This window comes from Oryctolagus cuniculus, chromosome 11 (genome assembly GCF_964237555.1).
Source record: "Oryctolagus cuniculus chromosome 11, mOryCun1.1, whole genome shotgun sequence".
In the NCBI taxonomy this organism is placed as follows: domain Eukaryota; kingdom Metazoa; phylum Chordata; class Mammalia; order Lagomorpha; family Leporidae; genus Oryctolagus; species Oryctolagus cuniculus.
Genome location: NC_091442.1, coordinates 114,556,755 through 114,570,935, shown reverse-complemented (window position 1 = coordinate 114,570,935; position 14,181 = coordinate 114,556,755). Strand labels below are relative to the sequence as shown.

General features: G+C 64.8%; 2 protein-coding genes across 2 annotated transcripts; both read right to left on the bottom strand.

Moving 5' to 3' along the window:
- Window positions 1-2,502: 2,502 nt before the first annotated feature.
- NOL12 (nucleolar protein 12) lies at window positions 2,503-5,814 on the bottom strand. Its single transcript, XM_002723527.5, has 6 exons — window positions 5,658-5,814; window positions 4,899-5,004; window positions 4,611-4,659; window positions 4,370-4,512; window positions 3,468-3,565; window positions 2,503-3,172 (listed from the first exon to the last, which is right to left on the bottom strand). Exons 1-6 carry the CDS (start codon window positions 5,738-5,740, stop codon window positions 3,010-3,012), a joined length of 642 nt encoding a protein of 213 aa, XP_002723573.1. The 5' UTR covers window positions 5,741-5,814; the 3' UTR covers window positions 2,503-3,009.
- A 4,596-nt stretch (window positions 5,815-10,410) lies between these two features.
- On the bottom strand, window positions 10,411-13,985 carry LGALS1 (galectin 1). Its single transcript, XM_002723526.5, has 4 exons — window positions 13,695-13,985; window positions 12,445-12,524; window positions 10,710-10,881; window positions 10,411-10,608 (listed from the first exon to the last, which is right to left on the bottom strand). Exons 1-4 carry the CDS (start codon window positions 13,698-13,700, stop codon window positions 10,462-10,464), a joined length of 405 nt encoding a protein of 134 aa, XP_002723572.1. The 5' UTR covers window positions 13,701-13,985; the 3' UTR covers window positions 10,411-10,461.
- Window positions 13,986-14,181: the final 196 nt, after the last annotated feature.

Below are 14,181 nucleotides of genomic sequence, written 5' to 3'. Positions count from 1 at the left end.
CTTTTGGATTCTTCCCTGGGGCCAGTCACGGTGCAAGTCCCAGCTCCCACCGAGAGGCCGCGAGCAGTCAGAATCCAGCTAAGCCCCTCGAGGACCGCCTCAGCGTGCCTCACCCGCAGAAGGAGCTTAGCGGCACATATACACCGCGCGGCCACTGTGGAACCCAGGGAGGTAAAGCACGCAGGTGACCGTCACCATCAGGACCCCTGCCTAGGCCCGCCCTGGTCCCCACAGTCACACTCCCTGCAGGGCAGGGCCCACTGTCTCGCTCGCCAGGGGATCCCCCGTGCCTGAACTCAGCGTCCGGGACTGTCTGCCGGCCTGAGCAGAGGCCCCCCTGGGGTACCTGCTGCTGGGTTCCGGTGCCTCCAGTTCACCCAGGGAGATCGCAAATGAACTGCTGGGAGCTGCGGCCTGCGATGCCCACCTTCCCCATCGAGGGCCTGGGATGGAGCATGGCGGCACCCTCACCCCTACTTCCTGCTAATGCAAACTGCACAGAGTTCCCAACTCCAGCCCGGCCCAGCCCCGGCTGCTGTGGGCATGTGGGGAGTGAACCAGCAGATGGAACTCGCTCTGCCTTTCACATAAAATCATCACCGAGGCTTAACCTCCAGGCAGACCCCTCCCCACAGCCCGCGGGTGTAGCCCAAGGCCATCTGCCCTCTGTTGCCCCCCCAGTCTCACAGCAGGGAGCTGCCTCCTCGCCCTAGTCCTGGCCCACACAGGGCATGAGTCAAGTGGTGTCCTTAGGACGGCCACGTTGTCCCTGCTGGCTGCAACGCAGACCTGAGGGCTGCACCTTGTGCTGAGGCGGAAGCCACGTGTCAAAGACGACACTGGTGAGAGCCCCAGTGGCGACTTCCCTCCTGTCACCTGCAGATCTCCTACGCGGCCAGAGTGGCTTTTGGCTGAGGGTGTGCCTGTCGCCTGCTGGCAGCCCCCAGGGTGCCCTCCCTCACTTCCACAGGCCCGGGGAGGGCGGCAGCAAGCAGTTCACTCACTGGCCAGGCAGAACCGGAGGCCAAACCCAGGTCCTGCCGTGGGCACGGCTCCGGTCCTGTGCCCGTGAGCCTGAGGGCTGAGGACCAGGCCACAGGGAGCGACAGTGCCAGGCGCCACTGCACAAACACAGAAGCCAAGCAACAAGGACACCAGGGTGCAGCGGGGAGAGCAGGTGGATGGAGGCGAGCGGCGCCAGGCCGCGGGGACCCTGAGCTGCCCGCGCCCACGCCCAGGTGTGGCCTCCAGGTCTACGCCACGCTGTTTTTGTTTAATTCTGAAGCTGGGAACCGAGAACTCAATCCAGGTCTCTCAGGCGGGGGTCGGGACCCCTTGGCCTGAGCCCTCATCGCAGGAAGCCAGTCAGGAGCGTGGGCTGGGCAGCACACCCGGCCACTCTGGTTACGGCTTTTGAACTCAACAGCTCGTCATTTTTCAGATACACCTTGAATTTCATTATGGTCAAAGGCTTAATGCTCTATTCTTTAAAAAAAACAAAAACACATTTATTTGAAAGGCAGTTAGTGAACAGAAGCAGAGAGGTCTTCCCATCCTCTGGTTCACTCCCCAAATGGTCGCAATGGCCAGAGCTGCCCTGATCCAAAGTCAGGAGCCAGGAGCCTCTTCCAATTCTCCCGTGCGGGTGCAGGGCCCCAAGCACGTGGGCATCCTCTGCTGCTTTCCCAGGCCACAGCAGGGAGCTGGATTGGAAGTGGAGTAGCCGGGCATGAACTGGCGCCCATATTGGATGCTGGCGCCACAAGCGGCGGCTGGACCCGCTATGCCACAGCGCCGGCCCCTTAATGCTCCACTAACCAGCATCTTAACCCCAGGCTAAGCACCTGCTGCAAAGGTGGTGGGTTCTGTGAAGAAATGCGAGTGTCCACCCCAGTGCGGCCGGAGCCACTGTTCCAGTCTGCCCCACAGCTGGGCGGGGCTGCTCGGGCAGGCCCTGGCTGGGAGGCCCACCCTGCGACCTCTCAGCTGCCCACCCCAGGAGCCCCCCTGCGCCAGGGCAGGTGGAGCCTGCAGCCACGCTCCTGGGGTCCCTTCTCTGTCCCACGGTCTGCCCTCAGGACACAGCTGGTCCCCTCTGCAGTCCTAGTGCTGGGGCCCAATGGCCTCTGCTGACCAGGGCACGACCGGAGATTCCCATGCTCCCGCCCCCCAGGACTCAGCTGGGAGAGCTCTGGAGCCACAGCTGAAGATCCACCTGGAAAGGCGTGAAGACACAGCGCTCCTGCAGACCACAAGGAGAGACTTCTCGGAGTGAGGGCCGGGGACGCGCGCTTGGTGCAGCGGGAAGGCGACGCGCGGGGCCCTCACAGCCCAAACTGGCCCCACCGGACTCCAGCAGCAGGTACGGCTCACACACCTCGGTCTCTGCCCCCCGGGAGACCAGAATGGAGTTCCAGCTCCAGGCTGTGGCCTGGCCCAGGCCTGATCGCTGCAGCCATTTGGACAGGGAACAAGTGGATAAAAGCCCGATTCTCTCTCAAATCAAGTGAAAATAAGAAAACTGTTTTATTAAATGTTTTAAGGCAACGATTAGACTTCTTCGTCGGGTTCCACCTGGAGCCGCTGGAAGGCGTCCGCATCTGGGGAGGGAGGAGGGCACTCCAGGACCCGAGTCTCAGCAGCAAGGGCAGGACGTCACCTGCCCGGCCCACTCTCGGCGCTGGCCGCCAGCCCTCAGGGCCCTCACTCCAACAGCACCTCCGGCCGCTCTCCCCACCACTTCCCCCGCGTGCGGTGCCAAGGCCAGGGACACACCAAGCACCAGACGCACGGCCGGTGCTTCACGTCCGGGGCGTCCCAGGCGGGGTACACATCGGGCAGCGCCGCCCCACACCTGGCTCAGACGGGCCCTCCGGCAGGTGGGGGCAGCCGCCTGCTCTCTCTGGGTTCAAACCGCAGCGCGGCCCTCGGGCTGTGCTGTCACCTCTGCAGCGGGGTGGCAGGGACAGCCAGGCTGAGCCAGGACAGGGCCCCCGGCTTCTGGGGGGCTCACTCCCCGCTGTGCCGGGCTCTGCCCGTCATCCGGCGGCGCTGTGTCTTGCTGGTGCGCGTGGCACTCGGGGGCTTCTTGGAGTCCTGACTATGCCGGGGACGCTTCCGCTTGACCTTCTTGCGGCTGTGTGCGTGCAGTGTCGCAGTGAGCGAGCAGATCCTAGGAGGGGACGCCAGGTGAGGCAGGGGGAGGGGACGCCAGGTGAGGCAGGGCCTCCGCTCCCCCTGGAGAGCCCACCCGGCCCGTGCAGGGGAAGTCAAGACGGGCCCCGAATGCTGGGCACGCCGGCCAGCAGGTCCCCCAGGAGAAGGCACCTGCGGTGGGCACTCTTGGGGCAGGGGGTTGGGGGGAGGCTGTTCCGGGTCCCCCAGGCGCCCGATGCCACCCTGGCAGGCCAGCCAGAGGGGCTCTGCCCCCCGAGTCACAGTGCCAGTCCCGAGGCGCAGGGGCTCACCGCTGAGAGAGCAGGGGGTCTTTGGACTTCCTGGGTAAAGCTCTGGTCGGCTTCTCCACGGACGGCGCCTCCTCCTTGGACTCATCCCCCGGCCCTTGCTAAAGGTGCACAACGAGGATGAGGGCTGTCACGGGAGGCGCGGGCTGAGCTCACCCGCGCACGCGGCCCTGCCGGGCAGGGGTGCAGGCTGGGCTCAGAGAAGGCCCTGGCCAGAGGCGCACCACGTCCAGCCAGCCGGCACCACGCGGGCAGAGCCACGTTTCAGAGCGCTCACTGCCTGCGCCGTGTCGCCGATCGGGGGGGCTCAAGCACCCCCGGGGGAGCGAACCAGCAGGAGCGGGCAGGGCACCAGGGAGAGAAGGCAGCAGCCGCAGGGCCCAAGGACGCGCCGGGCGCTGTAACCTCTGCGCCCACGCGTGCCCGGCTCACACAGCCTCGGCCTCAGCAGGCAGCACACGGGCCGGGCTCCCGCACCTGCTCTCCCGCCCCGTCACCCCGTCAAGTCCGCGCTCCACGCTGAGTGCTGGCTGCGCCCCGCCGTGGCTCAGGCCGCAGGCTGGGGGCCCGCCGCCCGCGCACAGACGCCTCGGTCCTGCGGCTCAGCACGCACGGGGAATCACCCCACACCCAGGCGCGGCGCCAAGCGATCACAATTGTCCTCGGCGCAACCCCATGTGCTGACCAAGAAGGCGCCGCCGGGCAGGAACCTCCCAAGCCCCCTCAGCGGCGCAGGGGTGCAAGCCGCCTCCGCAGGCCCCGGCAGCGGGACGCAGCGGGCCTGCAGGGAAAGAGCCCCGTGCACCGGAGGCCGGGCCTGGGCAGGACGCGCGCCCGCTCCCGCCTCCTGTGCCCCGTCTCCAGGGGCAGCGCCCTTCCTCCCCAGGGCTGGGACCCGGACCCACCTCGGGCGGCGACAGCCCGAGCAGCCGGGCCCCGGAGAGATCCAGGTCGCTGATGGTGGTCACGGTGACCGTGTGGTTGGGGTGGTCGTACTGCACCGACTCCGTCTTTGCCGTCACCAGCCGGTCCAGCTCGTCGGCCTCCTCTGCAAGGCGGGCACGGCGCAGGCTTTGGCCAGGCTCCGGCCTCCCGCCAGCTGCCCCAGGGCCGGGCCCGCAGGTCAGGCCACGAGAAAGCACTCACCCAGCGCCTCCTCCCTCTCCGCCAGCATCTTCAGGTATTCCTGGTGGCGCTGAAATCACACAGAGGGCAGCACGGTGTGGGGGGGGCGGCGAGGGGGCGGGGCGCGGAGGGCTGATCCCCCCCTCCCCCTCCCCCCCCCCCCGCCCACCCGCAGCTCGGCCACCCCTGCAGCCCGCTCCATTAGGCCGGAGGAGGAGGCCGCGAGTCCCCAGGGAACAGACACGCACACGCGTGCACGCACGCACACACACACGTGCACACACACACTCTCCCCCGCCCCGCCCCCACCTCCTCCCGCAGCTTCCTCTGCTCCTCCTTCAGCCGCTGCTGGAGCTCCTGGATGGCCGCCCTCTTGCGCTCCACTTTGCGCTTGTGGAAGCCGGTCAGGTACTCCCTGCACCAGGACAGGCGACAGTCAGCAGGCCCCCGGGGAGACGGGCGCGCGCTGCCCACCGAAAACCACCAGCCAAGGCCGGCTCGCTCCAGCGACGCGCACACGGACTCCCGCCACGCCCCGCAGGGATCGGGCTCCGCCTCACAGCGGGGGACACTCCGACACAGAGTGTGGCTTCGGGGGACGGGGGTCACTGCCCCTTCCACCATGGCCAACTTCGTCACTCAGTGAATGAAGCCACTCCCGGCAGAGCTGTCAAGGCCACCCTCCCCCGACCTCCAGGAACCTTGCCCCAGGGCATGCGACCCCGACCCGCCCGGCACGGGCTGGTGCTGCCGCCCGGGGTGGGGGGGGTGGGGGTGCCCCAGCGCCGCCCCCTCATTTCGCGGGTCGGCTACCACGTGGCGGCCAGTGAATGAATGGACGTCAAGCCGCTCGCGTCCCACGGGCTCAGGACGGTCTACGATGACGCTGCCGGGCCAGGGCGGTCCAAGCCACCGCCGCGAGAGCTAACGCGCGCCGGGCCGCGGGCGCCCTGGTCACGCCCCGGGGGTGCGGCCCGGAGGGTCCTCCGCGGGAGCGCGCGCCAGCCGGACCCGGCTTTGGCGCCGGCGGGCAGCTCGAGGGGCGCCTGGCTCCGCCCGCACACTCACCGTCGCTTCTCCTCGTCAAAACTGAGAACGAGCCGGGGCCGGCGCTCGTCGCCGTTTCGCTTCTTTTTCTTGTTGCGGCCCATCGCGGCGGCGCCTCGCACGGCGCGGCCTCCTCCCGGCCGAGACACTTCCGGGTGCAGCGGCCGCGGCCTTCCGGGCGCGCCTCGTGGCGCGGCTCCACCGTTCCGGCCCGCCGGGCCCCGCCTTTTAAAGGGCCCGCATAGCCCCCGCCTTCTTTGAAAGGGACCGCGCTGCCTGGTACCTCTTTGCTGCCTGTGAAACGTCCCATCCCAGCTGCCCCCACCAGACCGGCTCCAGGCCCCCCCAGCCCAAGGCCTCATAGCCTAGGACAGTGTCTCCCTGCGCGGAGTGGGTGCTCGATACTGAGTTTTTCATGAATGACCACAATTTTGGTTCTGACGTCGACTCCGGGGTCTCAAGACCAGCCTCACTTCCTGCACTGGAACGCAGGCGCCCCACCGGCAGCCTCGTGGCCGTGGCTGTGCCTCAGTCCCGCTGTCTGTCAAAGTCGCTGGGCGCCACTCCAGAGTCGGGGACTGGGCAGTTTTGGGGTGGTTCCCAGGATTTCCATGTCCAGCGAGTTCTCACGGGTCGCTGAATGGACCAAACCTTGAGAGCCACGACTGTGGCGAGTAGTTACGCGAGGTGCCTCCAACATCATGTGTGCCGTGGACGTGTTTGCTGTGCACCCCAGCTCCTCCCTCCGTGCCTCAGTTTCTCCAGGGTGGAGTGGGAGCGTGAGAGCCTGTGTTTGCTGAAACCAAGGGCATGGGTGTGCACCCTCTGAGACACCTACAGGGGATGTCTGGGGGTGGGGCTTGGGGGGGGCCCTGTTCTGGGATCTGCAGGCACCACTTGCAGGGGCAGGGCGATGACCGAGGGAGCCCGTGGACGATGCCTCTGTAGCGTGCTCAGGAGCCTGCAAGAGCTGAGGGCTGGCCACAGGGTGCCCTGGAACCAGTGGGCCCAAACTTCTCCTCTGGACAGGCTAAAGCCCAGGCAGCGGGTAAGCACACGCGTGTTGAGTGCCTGCTGCGGGCCAGATACACAGAGAGGGAAGTGTTTCTTCAGCGACCAGAAGGGACGGTGATTCGGCTGGGACTTGAACCTGGGTCTCCGGCCTCCCCACGCAGCTCCGTGGGCTGCCGGCCTGACTGGTCACCGACCCCCAGTAGCCAACAGGGCCCGTCTGGTGGGCAGGCTGGAGGCCCTGGCTGTGAGTTCTGGAGGGAGCCGGGGTCCCTGAGGGTGCAGCAGGCGCTGATGTAGAGTTCGTTCCTCTACAGTGCTCGGCCTGGGGATTCCACTCCTCAAGCTACAGGTCCCCCCTTTCATGGCAGGGGGCTGGAAACTGCCCCCAGCCCCCGCCCCCACCCCCGCCCAGCCGCTTCTGCCCCTGCTGGCCATGCCGCAGTGCTGCCCTGTGCACCCTCACCCCGGGTAGCAGCATCGCCTGCCGCCCCCAGGATCTCCAGGCTGCCTCCTGCTCCAGGTACCGCCATCCCACACTCCGGCCAGGGTGGCTTCCAACTCAGATTTCCCAGGCAGAGCGCCCAAGCCTGCCCAGGGCATGGCCAGGCTCCTTGTCCCAGGAGAGGGTGCGAGGGACCGCCCACCACCCTCGGTAGACTGCTTGCTTGGTTTCTCCTTGAAATTACTGTTGGTTGAGCTTCTACCGTGTACCAGGCACTGCAAGAGACGGCACCGACCCGGCAGCCGGGACCCCAGCGGGGCCGCCGTGGTCCCCTGCTGAAGTGCCTGGCCCTGCCCCTGCCTTCAGCTTTGTGGTGGCGACAGCCGTGATGACTCCAGTGACCCGCTTCTAACCCCCACGCGTGGGACCTAGCAGATGGGCGCTGTCTCGCCTGCCTCTCGAAAAACAAAATTAAAAAGGTGCCGGCACAGGAGGTTCTGTGAATAGAAATGGTGATAAAGGGCCGGCGCCGCGGCTCACTAGGCTAATCCTCCGCCTAGCGGCGCCGGCACCCCAGGTTCTAGTCCCAGTCGGGGCGCCGGATTCTGTCCCGGTTGCCCCTCTTCCAGGCCAGCTCTCTGCTGTGGCCAGGGAGTGCAGTGGAGGATGGCCCAGGTGCTTGGGCCCTGCACCCCATGGGAGACCAGGAAAAGCACCTGGATCCTGGCTCCTGCCATCGGATCAGCACGGTGCGCCGGCTGCAGCGGCGGCCATTGGAGGGTGAACCAACGGCAAAGGAAGACCTTTCTCTCTGTCTCTCTCTCTCACTGTCCACTCTGCCTGTCAAAAAAAAAAAAAATAAGAAAAGAAATGGTGATAAAGATAACACAGAGAGGCTACTTTGGGTGAGGATTTCTTCAGGGCTGGGCTCAGAGAGATGCAGTCACTCGAACCTGGCTGCCCAGGCCGCTGGGACACACTGAATCTGGAAAGGCGCGAGGGAGCCAACGTGTAGCGCGCCCCTGCCACGCGCCGTGCGCCCTGCAGGGCTGCGCATCACCCCAGCAAATGCTCACCGCCCCGCACGGTGGCTGCTCAGATGCACTGAGCTGGACCTAGAAACAGGTTCGGAGAGGTTGAGTAACTGGTCCAAGGAAACACAGGTCTGTCTGAGCCCAGGTGGCGTCTCTCCCCTGCCCGGGATCATTCCTCTTGCCTGCTGTAGCCCTGCCATGGCGAATTGTGCTTGCTCTGCCAGGGAGGTAGGGACAACCAGGGATGGACCACCGTGAGGTCCTAGGACGGGCAGCCCGGGGCACTCTCTCCGATGCCCAGCAGAGGGCGCCCTCCACAGCCGGGCGCGCTTTCCCTCTGGGTGGCCGGGAGGGAGCCCCCAGAGCTCGGTACTCTTTGGCTCTCTCACGGAGATGGAATCATCCTCCCCATGGCCTCCGTTTGTGGGCGAGGAAACCGAGGCTGGAGGGTGTAAGAAGCCCACCCAGGCCCCCACCCCTCCGCGGCGCACGCGCTTTCAGAGGGAGAGACCCGTTGCGCCCCACCCCGCCTACCGTGCCCACGTGGGGAGCCTGCGCGCGGGGATCGAGTTCTGAGCCTTCCAGAACCCGGGCCCAGTTCCCGCAGGTGCTGCCCACGAGGGAGGGGCCCCGGGAGGGGCGGCGGCAGCAGGAAGGGAAAGAGGGCGCCGTCAGCCTCCGGGGTGCCCCAGCATCCGCTCGCGTCCCCGCGTTTGGAGACCTCCTCTCCCGGTGAGTGTGTCACTCACACTCCGTCGCCAAGTGCAGTGGTGGCCTCGAAGTCAGCACCCTCTGCCCCTCGGTTCTCTGCAGGGCTTCATAGCCCCTCCCCCAGTTCTCGCAACCACAGACACGGGGTGGGGGGCGTGTCGGCACCATCACACACGCCCTCATACCCGTTGCTGAGATGGGTGGACCTGCCCAGGAACACGGAGCCAACGGTTTGAGCCCCTGCGGGCTCTCTGGGGCCTGCTTCAGGCTGGGGAGTCTCCCCTTTCCCCCTCCCCCGCCCATTTTTTTTTTTTTAAAGATTTTTATTTGAAAGAGTTACAGAGAGGCAAGGCAGAGAGAAGAAAGTCTGCTATCCACTGGTTCACTCCCCAAATGGCTGCAACGGTCGGAGCTGAGACGATCCGAAGCCAGAAGACAGAAGCCAGGAGCTTCTTCCAGGTCTCCCATGCGGGTGCAGGGGCCCAAGGCCTTGGGCCATCTACTACTGTTTTCCCAGGCCATAGCAGAGAGCTGGATCAGAAGAGGAGCAGCTGGGACTTGAACCAGCACCCATATGGGTTGCCAGCACTGCAGGCAGAGGCTTAGCCCACTAAGCCACAGCACCAGCCCCAGCCGGGGGGTCTCCATCACCCGAGAGCCTGTCTCTTCCCCTGCAAATCGGAGTGATAACATCTCAATAGTGCAGGAGGGACCATGTTTGGGGCACTGAACTTTTTGATTTTTTTAAAAGATTTATTTATTTGAAAGGCAGAGTTAGAGAAAGAAAGAGACAGAGAGAGAGGTCTTCCATCCACTGGTTCACTCCCCTAATGAGCACAACAGCCGAAGCCAGGAGCCAGGAGCTTCTTCTGGATCTCACGCGTGGGTGCAGGGGCCCATGCACTTGGGCCATCTTCCGCTGCTTTCCCAGGTGCATCGCAGGCAGCTGGGTCAGAAGTGGAGCAGCCGGAACATAACCCGGGGCCTACATGGGATGCTGGTGCCGCAGGCGGAGGCTTAGCTCACTACCCCACAGCACCGGGCCCTTGGGGCACTGAACTTGGCCTTCATGAGACACCCCATTCAGTATCCACAGCCACCCAGTGACGGGAACGGACGTTACCCCTGCTGGTGTGCTGGTGAGAAACCGAGGCTCAGAGAGGCGCGCAAATGTGCACCAGGCCACCCAGCAGGCAGCCCCACCCCTCTGCCCTGGTCTTTGCACAGGCAGCGGACCCAAGGCCCCGGGTTCCTTCCCTGCACCTCGCTCTGGCCTGCCCTGGTCCCCTCTGCGGGCAGTAGGCTGCCTCGGCCTCTGTCCTCCTTGGCTTCATTGTTAGGGAGCATCTTTTGAGCACCTGCTGTTTGCTGGGGCCCACTGGGCCGGGAGCAGTGTGAGGGCAGGGAAGGGGGCCCACTCTGTTAGCACTGAGCCCCCTCTGACGTGGCCCAGGGGTACCACGTATCAGAGGGGGTGACTGAAAGTGAAGGAGGCAGCTGGGCGCGGGGTGGGGGGAATGCCCCTTACACACACACACACACACACACACGCGCGCGCGTGTGCACAGGCGGGTTCAGGGTGCAGAGGCAGCTGCCTTTATTGAGAACCGCGAGCCTGCAGGCGTCAGTCGATGGTCATACACTTGACCTTGAAGTCGTCACTGGTGTGCAGGTAGTCGATGGTCTCTAGGTTGAGGCGGTTGGGGAACTTGAACGTGTGCCCGTCCGGGAGCTTGATGAGCAGATCCTCTTTGTTAAAGGAGAAAGTCACCTGCGGGCGGGAGGGCAGTGAGAGGGGTCGGATGGGGGCGGGGTTCAGAGAGGGGAGGGGCTGCCCCCCACCCCGCCCCGCCCCGGAGAGCCCTCGCCCACCTCGGCCACGCTGCCCGGCTGGAAGGGAAACGCCTTCTCGCGGTGCTCCACGCCCCAGACGCCCTTCTCCTTGCTGTTGCACACGATGGTGTTGGTGTCCCCTTGGGAGTTGAAGCGGGGGTTGAAGTGCAGGCACAGGTTGTCGATGTCTTGGCCCAGGTTCACGATGAAGCTGGGGGGAGGGGAGGGCTTGAGGCACTGCAGCAGGCCGTGGCTTCCACCGCCCCCCCCCCAGAGCAGCCCTCCCCTCGTACCCCCGGAGCCTGCCGAGCTGGACGCTCACTGATCCTGTGTTCTCTCTGGCCCTGTGTGACCTGGAGCTGGCCCCTCACAGGCTGTGCCTCGGTTTCTCCGTCTGTACAGTGGGTGCTGCCCAGGAGGCTGTCTAGGGTCTTTTTTTTTTTTTTTAAAGAAAGTCCCACACTCAGAAAACTGACCTTTTTTTTTTTTTTTTAAGATATTTATTTGAAAGAGTTACAGAGAGAGAGGGAGACACACACACACAGAGGTATCTTCCATCCAATTATTAACTCCCCACATGGCCGCAATGGCTGGGGCCAGGAGCCAGGAGCTTTTTCTGGGTCTCTCATATGGGCGGCAGGGCCCCAAGCACTTGGGCCATCCTCCACTGCTTTCCCAGTCCATTAGCAGGGAGCCAGATCGGAAGTGGAGCAGCTGGGACTCGAACCAGTGCCCATACGGGATGCCAGGGCCGCAGCCGATGGCTTCACCCACTGCTTCACAACTCTGGCCCCTGTCTTAAGGCCTTGAAAAAAAAACTACTTATTTATTTGCAAGCCAGAGTTACAGAGAGATCTTCCATCCACTGGTTTACTCCCCAAGTGGCTGCAATAGCCCGGGCTTGGCCAGGCCAAAGCCAGGAACTCCATCCTGCGTGGCAGGGGCCCAGGTACTTTTGACCATCCTCCGCTGCTTTGCCAGGTGCATTAGCAGGGCACGGGATCAGAAGTGGAGAAGTCAGGACCCGAACCGGCGCTCATATGGGGCGCTGGCATCACGGGCGGTGGCTCCACCCACTGCGCCACAGTGCCTGCCCCATCTCTTAGAGCCTTGCGGGGCTGAAAGCTCACGACTCCTGCAGACACTGTGTCCTAGCCCCTCCAGAAGGTTCCTGTCTGTCACCCCTGGCGCCCAGCACAGAGCGCCACACAGCAGCAGAGAATCACTGGGACAAATGGACGCATGATGCTGCCCCACCTCTGCACGCTGGGCAAGAACCAGAGGCGACTCACACCGGAGGCTCCCGACAGCATCTGCACTCACTTCCTCCTCACTCCGCACCTCCCCCACTCATCTTACTGATGGACCGAGGCTCAGGGCGGAAGATGGCTCACGGGTCCAGGGTCACACGGCGTGCGGCAAGAGAAGACAGAAGCATCGGCCAGCCACCGCAGGAAGGAGGGCCCTCTGGGAGGCCGGAGGGGACGCCCCCTCATCCCCTCTCCCCGCCCCCACGCTGGCTGCGGGGTGGGGAGAAGGGGGCGGGGCCTGGCGGGAGGTCTGCAGCTGTTTTAATTTAAGAGACTCGGGGAGAATGGTGGAGGGGCCAGACCCAGCGGAGGAAGTGACTCACTCAGCAGCTGCCTGTTAACCCGCTCCCTGCCAGGAGGAGCCGAAGCTCTGGCCGGCCACGCCCAAACCCGGTACCCGCCCAGACGGGACCCTCAGCTCAGAGCCCTGCACCTGCTGCCCGCCGCCCTCCTCCGAGCCTCACCGACTGGCGCTGGGGGCCACCTCGCCACGCACCAGGAGGCTCTGCCCAGGCTGGAGTTTCAGGTTGTTGGCCACCAGACCCTGCGGAGACAAGAAGCCGCCCTGACACGTTAGGGGCCGTGGCCTCTGCTGCCGTGGTAGGGGGCGTGAGGGTGGTCCTTCCCAGCTTGATTTCTCTGAGCAGACCAGCACGAAGCCTGGGGGGTGGGGCAGAGCAGTGAGTTCTGGCCCCTGAGTCTCCCTGTGGACCTGGGAAAGACCCCATCCCCTGCCTGATCTGCTTGCATCTGTACCCAGATGCTGCTTGGGGATTTGGGGTTACAAGGGGTCTGGGAGGTAGGGTGCTATGCTCTGTACCCCATTTAGAAGGTGGAGAGGAGCGGGGTCCTGGTGGGGTAGGTCCCGCTGAATGTAGAGGGAGTGGCCTGAGGCTGCAGCAGCGACCCCCACCCTCTCCAGCCCCTGTCTGCAGAGGCATGGTGGCCACAGAGGCGCGGCCAGGGCCCTGTGCAGGAGGGACAGCAGCCAAGGCCGGGGCTGCAGCCAGGCCGGCTCAGGGTTAACACGGCCGAGCCACTGCGGGCAGCCGGGCACTGGCGCGGGGGGCAGGAGGGCGGGAGTTAACTGATGTGAGTGGTTCCTTCTGCCAGCAATCAGAACCCTTTCCCTGGGGGCCTGGGAAAGCTTCTGCCTCCTCCCCACCTCGGCCTCCAAGCTCGGGGTGACGTGGGGGCCCCCCCAGCCTCCACCTGACCAGGCTGGGCAGGACCACCCACCCCCCTCACCCAGGGAAGGCCCCAGCCGGGCAGCCTCTCTTAGGTCCCGGCCACTCTGTAGAAGTCTCTGGAGCAGAGGAGGATTCTGAGCTGGTCGGGTGACTGGGGACAGCTGCAGGGGGGAGGGGAAGGAGGCTCTTTGCGGTGGAAGAGAGGAACAGTGGCCTGGGCCTCACCAGTCTACCCCCCACCCCCTGCCCTGGCCCCGGCCACACCCTTCCCACTCCCACTTCATAGAGAACTACAGAAAGTCAGACTTGGCAGGAAGAACTGTCAGACCTTGAAAGGATCCAGAATATTCTTAAGCCAGAGAAGGCCTTGGGGGACCATGGTCCCCACCCCCATTTTATAGATGTGATCACTGAGGCCCAGAAAAGAGAAGGCAGTCCTCCAAGGCCACAGAGCTGGGACCAGAGCCCAGCCCCCGCTCCGCTACACTCTCCCCTGGACTTTGGGAGGAGGGCCCCACACTCACAGCCATGATTGAAGCGGGACGATGGGTGATCCCAAGACTGCAGCACCGGCTGTCCGGAAGGCCCCGCCCGAGAGATGGCTCCTGATGGCTCTCACCCTTTTTTAAGTGACCCGGACCCTGGTCTGAGTCCCGCCCCCTGGCAGCTCAGCCAATTGTAAGTCAGAACAGGGGTAGGGGTGGAGTCCATGGAATTTTGAAGCCAGTTCTGGAGCAAAGGGTACCAATCAGAGCGGGGAACTCCCTTTTTAGCCACGCCCCTGGGGCCCAAGCTCCACCTCCTATTCTGCCTCCAGCCCCGCCCTAATCTCCCCAAATTTGTGCTGTGGCAGAGACTGGGGGAAGCCAATGGAAAATAGTTGAGCTGGGCCCAAGAGCTGATGGGACGGGGGCCTGGGGCCAGCAGGCAGAGCCCAGCGCGTGTCTGGAGAAGGCAGGGGCGGGAGGGAGGGCGTGTGCAGGGGGCTCCAGGGAGTCAGCGCTGGGCTGG

What these genes read in the sequence shown, in the direction of transcription:
- NOL12 (XM_002723527.5), bottom strand. Translation starts at nt 5,740, where the DNA reads ATGGGCCGCAACAAGAAAAAGAAGCGAAACGGCGACGAGCGCCGGCCC. An exon ending in TTTGACGAGGAGAAGCGACG is followed by an intron (nt 5,005 to 5,657) that starts GTGAGTGTGCGG and finishes GTCCTGGTGCAG; the next exon opens with GGAGTACCTGACCGGCTTCC. An exon ending in GACCCCCTGCTCTCTCAGCG is followed by an intron (nt 3,173 to 3,467) that starts GTGAGCCCCTGC and finishes GTCCCCTCCTAG; the next exon opens with GATCTGCTCGCTCACTGCGA.
- LGALS1 (XM_002723526.5), bottom strand. An exon ending in GTGGCCCCCAGCGCCAGTCG is followed by an intron (nt 10,882 to 12,444) that starts GTGAGGCTCGGA and finishes CCCTCCCCCCAG; the next exon opens with CTTCATCGTGAACCTGGGCC. An exon ending in AGCCGGGCAGCGTGGCCGAG is followed by an intron (nt 10,609 to 10,709) that starts GTGGGCGAGGGC and finishes TCCCGCCCGCAG; the next exon opens with GTGACTTTCTCCTTTAACAA.